This window comes from Bombus impatiens, unplaced genomic scaffold, assembly GCF_000188095.3.
Source record: "Bombus impatiens unplaced genomic scaffold, BIMP_2.2 scf_0060, whole genome shotgun sequence".
In the NCBI taxonomy this organism is placed as follows: Eukaryota; Metazoa; Arthropoda; class Insecta; order Hymenoptera; family Apidae; genus Bombus; species Bombus impatiens.
The window spans coordinates 855,994-867,122 of NT_176479.1; the positions used below are offsets into that span (position 1 = coordinate 855,994).

Here is an 11,129-nt window from a genome sequence, read left to right on the forward strand (position 1 = left end):
GTATATCTGAAATTTGAGCATAATGTCTGTAATTATTTTATATAACCTCTTTTTTTGCATAATACATTTTTCATTTAATTTAGTTTACAAATATTGTTTTTTTGTTGACTAATGCTTTAAGTCGTTCAATTTGAATCTAAATTTGTAATTATATTTTTGTAGGTTATATGACAATATTTTTTAAACAGATTTCTTAGTTTACCTGATAAAATAGTGCGAATAATTATAATCATATGATATAGCTTCCATCAAATTATTTTTAATGAAGGAAGGACAATTGGATTTAATGTTTTCATATTTAATATCGTTAAAAATTAATTTTTTATCTTTCTACTAGGTAATTCGTACTTCGATTGCATTTAATAGTCCTCGATATATGAAATTTAAATTTTGCTATTTGTACAATTTACGAATGCATATTAAATTGGCCAATTTCAAATTTTATGCTTCCTAATATCAGAATTCACAAATACAACTTGTACAAAGATAATGGAATATTTTGATAATGATATTGCATCATTTATTTAGATATCAATATTTATTAAAACACAATCATAAAATAATATTATATTACAATATTATATTAAAATGATATACATTTATAATAAACATTATATCTCTCGCGCACAAAAATTTTTATCTATCATTAACATATTTGTAATAACTGAAAATATATGTATATCACCTATCTATATTCACGCAATGAATTATGAATTTGTCGTAACAAAAAAATACACAAAAATTTAGTATTATAAAAAATTGTAAAAAGTAAATTAAGAGATATATATTTTTTTGGGACACTTTATTAGCATACCATCACTAAATTTCAAAATTTCTTTCTCTTTTGATTTTAAGAAAAGAAAATAAATATCATTTTGGTACTGATATACAAGTATATAATCTGAAATATAAAATTTATTGTATGAAAATGTACTAAAAATATATTTAAAAACCTTGGTTCTAATCCGTAATTGATTTTTTTTTGCACTTTACTACGGTGCTGCCTTTCTTTACCCTCATTATTTTTGTTCTTACATCCTGTCGTGACCTTCATAACCTGACATTTATTGATTCAAACATTTCAAACAGATTTTGCACTATGTTTCTGCATAGACTGCAACATTGTCTTCATAGAATTTTTCTACGAAGACATTTGTCAAATATCTTATATTTTCGCGAAACAAAGAATATTGGTATTTTATAAAATAAAACATCAAATTGATTATAAGTCGACCATGGAAAAATGCATTGGTATTGCCTTGTATATAACCATTACATAATAATGAACATACGTGTGAAATTATTGAAAACTTTATCGACAAACTTTCTTTGTTAGAACTATGAATCACCAACTCGATTTTGCGTTATTTAAGAAATAAAATTGTCAAGTAACGCAAATTTTTTTAATTAAAAATATTTCACATTTAATTTGATGGATAATCTTTAACTTCAGATCTCGGAACGTAAAAATGTAATTGTACACACTTTCGGGATATATTTTTAGACAATTGTATGACATGTCACGACTAAATTAGATTTTTTAGAAGATACTATCCGTTAAGTTTAAAATTTTCACTTCCTCTGAATACCTAATTTTTCGTAAGACTGTAATTATTCTATAAATTAGAAAAGTTTGCTTATTATAATTTTTTTTTTTGCATGAAAGTAGATCGGATATTATAAGAAAGGAAGAACAATGTTTAATGTAACATAACAAAAGAGGCACATTTTATTTTCTTTAACAATAAAGTAAAGAATGCTCTCACACAGTCATGGTTCATTGTAAATGTTATGTGTTATCTAATATTACAATGCCTGTAACTTGTACAATATGTACTAAATAGTCTATAATTTGCCATGCTATATGACTAGTTTACAGATAATATAAGGTGCAACTTATCTTCAACAATCACATAATATTAGTATTTCTATTTAATAAATATTGTTTCTATTATTACTACATTAATGTTATTATTGTTATTTATCGACGTTACTTATCGTACTACTAACATCACACAAAACCAAACAATCACTTAAACGAAAGTTTAAGAGTAAATAACATATAAAAATGTTTTTCATATTTTATATCATCATTTTTAATTGTTATTTTTTTGCCCATTTTTATAGATATTTAATACTTCATTTTGAATTCTACTAGATAATAAATAATTTCATTAAATTTATTTTGTAATATAATTTTGGGTCAGGAGAAATATAAATAAAGTTGTGTTGTATTATCTCTTGCACATTACAGAAACCCGTATATGTTTTGTATATTATACATAGTTTCTTTTCTTTTGAGATGAGAAACGATTAAATGATTAACAGGTGAAAATTTTTTACATTAATGCCGCAAAAGTGAGATTAAAGTTCAAGAGGTAGACTAAATCTTGAAGTATAGGACCATCTACATGCTCATCAATTCTTCAAGTAATATTATAACGTTTGTTTAGTATTAGTTTTAAAGAATTAAATAAACGAATTACAAACGATGTCCGACATATTAAATAAAATTCTATAAAACGTCTATGTTAATGCTAAATGTGAAATTAATAACTGAATGATGATTGATTATTCTTATTACTTTCATTGACTGTATATTCTTCATATATTATCCATATTTTCATTGTTTATTCATTAACTGCTTTTCTGGACATTTTAAACATTCTTGATTAATAACAAATACTGGAAATTTTTATTTAGTTTGAAGATAAATTATATAAAACACGTTGGAAGAATGTTTATAAAACGCCTTGATTACTTGTGAGAAGATATCACTAAATATGCAATAAAAAGTTTTTGTTTTATAAACATTTTTTTTGCTTCATTGTAGAACTTCGTAAATTAATTACGAAAATATTAAATAAATTGACATGGAATGTCTGAAAACATTAGAAAAATAGCTGCAAAATTGAATATTTAAAAATATAGACTAGAAATCAGTATTATATCTACAAACTAGGTAGACAACAGAATAAATTAGCTACATAGCTGCATTATATATTTTTGTGAAATGCGATATTAAATGCTCTTCAATTTTTATAAAAAATTTGTACAAAATATAAAGAAAAGAAGCTTTTATAGAAATTATGCTAAATAAGTCGCTTATTTTTGTATCAATTTCAAAATCAATTTTTTCTATACCACATATATCTACAGTGTTTTCCGAACAATTTCTAGAACTATAGAAGTTTGAACAGAAATAATTGTATATATTCATACCTAAGAATTTTTTCTCAATGTATTAAATCTATAATTTTTATACAAGAAATGTACTACGCGAATCGTTATTTAGTTTAAATATAAATAGATTACAGCAATATGTATACAATATTTAAAATTTTCAAAATATGCGCAACTGTTTTTGTTAGATATTTACATTTTGATACAGTTTTGATTGTAGTAATCTAAAAATCCGATCATGAATTTTTGGATAGTAGAATACATTACCAATCTTACCAATCTAACTTTAAATCTGCAATGATGCTTTATTCAAATAACACGAACCTTGATGTTTTTCTTATATCGTTATGCATTTGCTGTAATCATAGCAAATTCTCTTACTCTATTCCAAAAGTATTTGTTTCTTCTACAGCCAATAAAAGCTTTTCATATAAAATTTCAGGCGTAGGATACGGTGGAAGATCCAAGCGATTAAAGCATGTATGAGCCCTAAAAAGTTATCTATTTTGAAGAATAGCATTATTGAATAAACAAAATGATACTATTAACAAATTTGAGAAACATTCATACCATAAATATCATAAGAATTCTAATTGTTTTGTTCATTATATTAGTTTTAAGACAACTTTTATACCTGGGTAAACTATTTGGCCTTCCCCATTTTTCAATGCAAAATTTCCGTGGTCCTGTAGATCCACGTAAAGCTGCAAATCCTTCATATGGAATGCTTGATGTACCAGTAACGAATTGTAGCAGTCTCAATCGTTGTTCATTAGTAAATCGGCTTATACTGCTCCAAAACCATTCTACTACTGGATGTGCATCGTGATAACCACTTCTGTATTCTGTATGCGTTCTCCAATCGTTAAGATCAATTTCTGCCGCTCCAGCTATTACTAATTCTAATTCTCGTGCATCAAAAACTGATACTAATCGTGGATCTACGACTTCATAAAATCCACGAACTAGAGATTCCGTTTGTTCGGCAATACCGCGCTCAAGTCTCCAACGTACAACTCTTTCAAGGTATTCCTTTTTATTTTTCTCTGTAACTGCAATGTTTCTTCCTCCTGGTTTTAGTTCACGTTCAGCTACTCGGCCCAGAAGTTCTTCCGTGACCGAAAAAGTTAATTCCAATGGTTCAATACTTATATCTCTTTCTTTAATCCACATTAAACTTTGATGGAATTCTTGATCTAAACTCTCTAAATCACTTAGACTCGCTGGTATTCTCAGAAGAGCTTTATAAAATGGTCTTGTAAAAAAGGCATCAAGCAGATATTGGTGAACTAAAGCTAAACCCAATACTCTGCCTGAAAACCTGAACCAATCATGATAATTATCTACAAAAGCTGACATTGGCGACACTTGTACGGTATAAGTGTCGTTAGCAGAATATTCAAATAAACCGTAATAAGGATTAAAAAGTTCGCGCGACAGATGAAAGAAAAATTCACGGGATGGGCCACCATAATCTACACCTTCTTCCTCATCAAACATAATAACTAACTTGCTTTTTTGCAAGTCTTTTTTTGAAGCAGCCATAATACGAGTGAAAGCATCTTCCAGGAAATGTTCTCTTCTAATATGTAATCTAAATAAAATATATAAAAAGTGTATAATATAATAAATATATTTATACATTTTTTATATTGGAATATACTTACTTTAATTTTCCTGGACCTTGTCCATATCCTTTACTTTCTAGCTTCCTATAAAATGTTCTAAGTTTAGCTTCAAAATCTCTTCTATATGGAGCTGGAGCTCTAGCAGAAGCTCTTGTTAAGCCAGGCGAAGCATGCGGACTACCTAATGGAGATCTGCCTACGTTTCCAGGTACATATGACATAATTTCTTGTTCAAACAAACTGCAACAATAAATTCAATATTTTAATATTATTTCATCCTTTACCGCCTTCAGAAATTAAATTATTTTGTACCTTAATAATAATGCTAGAGGTACGTCATGTCCCAATCGTTGTAAAGCACTCGTCCCTTCAATTCGTATCGTATTTACTTTCTCTCGAAGCGCAATATTTTGTCCTAATGCTGAATGTCTTTCTTTTAGGATATCCATTATATTTGGTTGGCGCAAAAAGGCAACAACTTTGTCGTTATAAGCTACAGGTATATCGGGTGTAGTTGTAATAGCTGACTGTTGTGGTCTAGGTGGAGGTACAGGTGCTTCATCCAATAATGTTCGTGTGTGAGTCGGTTCAGTAGGTAATCTTGGATCAATGAAAGATGTTGCTTTTCTTGCATGACAAATGAAAAATTTCTAAAAATATTAACAATTGACTATCAGAAAGATTTCTCAAATAACGGAAATAATTTAAATCATGGCATATTTACTTTGCCTGTTCTATCAAGTTTTGATTCATAGCCTCTTGGAAGTTCTTTAGCTGGATCGGAAAAGAAATTTATTAATGCAACCAAATCTCTATTATGTTCGTATCTCGGAAAAACTGCTGTATCTCTTCTGACTTTGCTAATCATGTGTTTCAAACTGGGATTACGATTATACAATTCCACTGCTTCTGCATGACTATGTAATACTGTGAAAAAATCGGGTCTCGTTAAAAATAATACTGGAGGACTCGTATTAATATCGAATGGTTCGTTTTCAATTCTTTCGACTCGTTCATTCGGTCGTTCCATATTCTCGAAATTATTTCCATTTGCATGTTGCGAACTAGACGGCTCGCGATCAATATTGTCGGGTCGAGAAATAGTTCGACGAACGCTCTGATAACGTCTGTCTAATTGCTGCCTCCGAAGATCACAGCCAGTGTTCCGTGTTGTTAAATTGGGCCTTTGCCAAGTTGTCGTTCGATTAATATGATCTATGTAGAACACCCGACCATGACTATCGATTCTTGCTTCCCATGCTGCGATAATAATATATTCAATAAAATTTTCTTGTTTAATTACACTATAACATTATTAAAGTTATGCTAAATTTATCTTACATGGTGGCAAAGGTTCCTCAGATGGTAATGGTACATTAGATGTTTGACACATCGGTAACGGACGCAATGGCTTTGGACGATGTGTAGGTGTTGGTGGACACTCTAATGGATTTGTTAAACCAGATATTGGTCTTTCTAATGGTCTAGGCGGCCTCGGTGAACTTAACAGCGCAATACTTTTTGTGACAGCTCTCCGCGACTAAAATATTAAGGGGATTGATTATAACAATGTAAATACGGGAATCATATAAATATAAAAAATTGTAAAAACTTTATATGAGACATCAATATTCACAAAAAAATATTAAATACAAGCTAAAATTACATTATATGCTTACCAATTAACTGCAGTGCATATATTTCATTAAATTACCTTTGAATTAGAAGCTTCATCAACATCTACAATTTCAAATCCAAAACAATCTTCAGGGTGCAAGGGTGCAGAATATTTTTGAGGATGTCTTTTGGGTAATTCTGGTGGGCCAGTTGGTAAAGCATTACTTCTATGTAAAAGTTTGTGCGTTACCCGTGGTGGTAGTGGTGGAGGATTTGGATACAATGTTTCATATAAACCTTCAGGAAATGAAAAGCCTTCTGTACTTCGCCACAATTGATAATATTCCACGCCTTCTTTTGTTACAATACCATTTGTATCACATGGTCTCTGAAGTAAAATATATTTTATAAATTGTGATTTTAAAACAATTCTACTTTCAACATGTTTTATACCAAAATTTAATTTATAAATTTGAAGGAGTGTAATATTAATCTATTAACAATTTTGAAATGAAAATCAAATTGCATGTGCATATATAAAAGTGTAAAGGAAATATACATATTTGCATATATCAAATATTGAAACTTGTTTGATTTAAGAAAAAATATGAAACATTTAGTACATAAGTAAGATTAAACATTAAAAATAACAATAGAATGCTGAATTATTTGAGTGTCATAATAATAAATATTTATCAAATTTTAATACAGTTAAAGTAACTGCACCTTTTTGGTCCCATTATGACCTAGAACTGCTTGTTGTGATTCTGTATCAGAATTACTTGCATCACTACTGTTTGAAGAACGAGGTTCTATTTCAATGCCTTGGGCTTCTTTAGTTGATGATGGTTCCAATAGTGCCACAGCATTTTCTTCCAGCTCATGCTGCTGAGCGCTGGCAGTTTCAGATAAATTTTCTAAAATTGGCAGTTTAAATGGTTTTTTTGTAATATCATTACAATGTACTAAATCTGTTAACATGTTTTGTGATTTTGGCACACTTTTAGATGTGTGTGAACTACCAGCTTCATTTAATCTGCTTAAATTTTCACTTATACTCTTATTATTATTTTCTGTTATACTTAATGATTTATGTGTATTAACAATATCATTGCTATGTGTTTCACTTATTGAAGTGCTCAGAAATTGTAACGGTTCATCAGAACTGCATGAAGCTATACCCTGTAATGGTAAGCTACAAGCATCTTTCATAGAATCTCTGTTGTGAGTACTAAATTGACAATTAAATTGTTGTAAAACATTGTCATCATTATTGTTATGTTTGTCCCCTGTACTCTGTTCATATTGTGATTCTGTGCTACTAGATTGCAAATCTTTGCTAAAAAATTGTTTCTTTCTGATCATGTTTCTAGAAGATAAAGGCAGCTGTTCTACAAAACTGTTTACCTTTCCAGGACTACTATCTATACTTGCCAAGAAACACTTCTTTCTTGTTAAGTTTTTATGAGACAATGATAAATGTTTTTGTCTCGAGTTTTGTGCAATTTCATCATCCAACCTACTTGAAACACTAGCAATATCATTAATTGCACAACCCAATGGTAATGCAGCTGCACCAGCATTCTTGGAAATTACACTTCCTTTATCACATTTTGATTCAGAACATGCACTTAGATCTTCAAGGGTATCCGATACCTGAATATTACTTGTTTTATCAATTACTTCTTCATTAGAAGATGCTTTCTGTTGCTGTAAATCATTTTCATTTGACATACAGTTTACATCTGATGACAAAGAAGGATTCTTATCCTGTTCTATAAAATCACTTCTAACATCAGACTTAATCACTTTTTTGCTACTATTTCTTATGGTATTGGTTTCCACATGATTTACTGTAGCTGAAGATTCTTCACTTGTCACACCGACTGTTAATAACGTAACAGATTGTTCTTCAGGTTCATTTTCTCCATTATCTTCTTCAGAACCTATATTTTTAACATTAATCTCAGATGGCATTTTTTAAAACATAGTACCAATCAATTATATTTCTTTATATTGCTGTAAATAAAAATGAAATAAAAATGTTAATAAAATAAATAATAATTAAATTATATGAATAATTTTATCATATAATAAAGCCATTAGTGCAATATTGAAGTTAGTATATTGAATAAAATTGGGACTATATATTTGACACAATTTTTTGTGAACAGTATACTAATTTTTATTGTAATAATTTTATTCTAATACTTTTATCAGGCATTCACAGATCATAGCGATATTAAAAAAAAATTTGTTCAGTCCGACACAGATAACAAATATTGAAATATGTACATATCAATGTACATTATAATTGTCGCAAAGCATGTAATGTATCCAGTATTAAAAATTCGGCACTTTTATTATTCAAAATCGTTATGAAAAACTAACTAAAAAAATTTATTACAATTTCCGTTAATCACATATAACGGAACAGTAAATAAGTTATAGTTCGTTTTTTTGATACGGTACCTTTAAAGGAGATAATTATTAATACTTCAAATTTTGCACACACTAGTAACGTCAAATCGTTTTGAAATATTAACACATTGGTACATTTTACCTACATATGTTACATCATTTCAAATATCTCAAATGAAAAGCCCCGGTAAAGACATTTTACGTCACATTTACATATTCATTTACTCTCTTTGCTCATTATACGAATTCATCAAAGAACGCTTTGACAGAAAGATATAGCAGACTGTATCTGGTAACTTTTCGTCGCGTTACATTCATAGGCTATGCTGTCACATACGTCTGATTTTGATGCCCATTTGGAGAATTGGGGAAGATTTGGGGAAGTTGGATTGTTTCTATGAAGCGTTAAGGCGCTTCACTCGCGCTCTGTAAATTGAAAATTAAATAAAATTAAAAACAATTGAATTGTACGAAAATTAAAACAAAAGTTGTAATTATTTTGTTAGATAGTTATCTCTACGATGTAAATTGAAGAGAATATCTGACTAACTTTATAGTTTCTTTTTGTGTGTCACTAAATAAGGTATCACTAGACACAATACTTTATTAAACGACCGTGATCCAAGTTCAACCTAACCTTTTTTGTTTGGCGTGTAGTAAGAGACGGTACGTAATTCCACAGAAATCCGAAAATTTATTGAAAATCATTCGTGTAACATAAAATATACACATATTAGTTTAATATGAATGAATAAAGATTGATTAAATACATCATATTTTTAAAAAATAATTTACCGTCACAATTGTACGATTAAAAAATATGTGACAAAATGTGTTGTTATTAATTTATTTCTATAACTGTATATGAATTAATTTACATTGTATTTATGTTCTTAGTGTAAAAAATGGCTATTCGACCGGTATACAGGCCTAAAATTGTGAAAAAGAGAACGAAGAAGTTCATTCGTCATCAGAGTGATCGTTATAGTAAATTGAAGGTTAGTTTTTATATTGTTTATTATTTATCAATGTCAATAACTGATTTAAAAATCTTAACAAAATAATTCTTCAGAGAAACTGGCGTAAACCCAAAGGTATTGACAACAGAGTTCGTAGGCGCTTTAAGGGACAATATTTGATGCCCAACATTGGTTATGGTAGCAACAAGAAAACTCGTCACATGCTACCAACTGGTTTCAGGAAAGTTCTGGTACACAATGTTAAGGTAAGAAGAATTATCATTCACTCAACAATTATTATAGACAAAAAATTGTACATTCTTATACATCAAAAAATATGTAACTTGTATTTATATTTTGACTTATTTAATAAATTTTTATACTGAACTGATTCTATATAATAATTGTAATAATATTTATTTTTTGGATGGTTTATAGGAATTAGAAGTTTTAATGATGCAAAACAGAAAATTCTGCGCTGAGATCGCTCATGGAGTAAGCAGTAAAAAACGTAAATCCATTGTTGAACGTGCTCAACAACTTTCAATAAGGGTAACTAATGGCAGCGCAAGATTACGTTCTCAAGAAAATGAGTAAAAACACATTCTTACTTGATTTAATAATAAAATATTTAAAGTATGTTTGTTCTTCTTTACATTTCTCTCCTAATATCTACCCATCCATAGTGCTATTACAGATAAATGTAATTAAGACACAATACTTCGAGGCGCAGAGATTGAAGGAAATTTCAAAAGAATTGATGTTTCTTTGTATAACTTAAAATGGTACAATATAAGTATATCTATACACTTTTATAAAATAGTTTTAATATGACACATAATGTATGCATTAATGGATCTAATTAATGCTTTTTCTGTTATTATACTTATAATTTATTTTCCTTATACTGTAATCTACTTGTGTTCTTGTGTATTACCAAGTTCAAACTTAAAGGATGCGTTCCTGAAAGGATCTCACTATGACATAAATTATTTCCCATTAAATATAAAAATTTGTTTAAAGTTTCAATTTTGTTATAGTAACGTATAATGCACAAAAGTGTCGGTATAAAGTGCATGTATGTCACTTATTTTTTATAAATAACGACAGTGATTAGCGAACAATTAAAATATAATTTCCTTTTCATATAGTACATCATAAAAATGATTTATTAAAAACATGTTTGTGCTATAATACATATAATATAAATAATTACATTAATCACAATGCATTTTTAAATATAAAATGCGATGATATGCGTTTGACATGTTTCGTTGAACGTTAATGAAAAATATTTGTCTTATACTTTATTTTTGCGTAA

General features: G+C 28.8%; 2 protein-coding genes and 1 long non-coding RNA gene across 4 annotated transcripts; 2 read left to right on the forward strand and 1 right to left on the reverse strand.

Moving 5' to 3' along the window:
- Positions 1-634: 634 nt before the first annotated feature.
- Positions 635-1,876, forward strand: LOC117152537. The gene is made up of 2 exons (XR_004462924.1): positions 635-1,251; positions 1,337-1,876. It is a non-coding gene; the product is annotated as an uncharacterized LOC117152537 (long non-coding RNA).
- LOC100745598 (E3 ubiquitin-protein ligase HECW2) lies at positions 1,700-9,164 on the reverse strand. Of its 2 annotated transcripts, XM_012393910.3 has the most exons (9): positions 8,992-9,163; positions 7,155-8,447; positions 6,526-6,816; positions 6,153-6,351; positions 5,536-6,071; positions 5,124-5,461; positions 4,851-5,051; positions 3,818-4,777; positions 1,700-3,672 (listed from the first exon to the last, which is right to left on the reverse strand). In XM_012393910.3, the coding sequence occupies exons 2-9, from the start codon at positions 8,403-8,405 to the stop codon at positions 3,561-3,563; spliced, it is 3,888 nt and encodes a 1,295-aa protein (XP_012249333.1). In that variant the 5' UTR covers positions 8,406-8,447; positions 8,992-9,163; the 3' UTR covers positions 1,700-3,560. The 2 variants fall into 2 exon arrangements, with proteins under 2 accessions (XP_012249333.1, XP_024228054.1); XM_024372286.2 differs by lacking the exon at positions 6,526-6,816 and having other exon boundaries at positions 8,992-9,164.
- A 136-nt stretch (positions 9,165-9,300) lies between these two features.
- LOC100745718 (60S ribosomal protein L32) lies at positions 9,301-10,447 on the forward strand. Its single transcript, XM_003485471.4, has 4 exons — positions 9,301-9,515; positions 9,747-9,847; positions 9,922-10,074; positions 10,247-10,447. The coding sequence occupies exons 2-4, from the start codon at positions 9,755-9,757 to the stop codon at positions 10,403-10,405; spliced, it is 405 nt and encodes a 134-aa protein (XP_003485519.1). The 5' UTR covers positions 9,301-9,515; positions 9,747-9,754; the 3' UTR covers positions 10,406-10,447.
- The last annotated feature ends 682 nt before the right edge of the window (positions 10,448-11,129 follow it).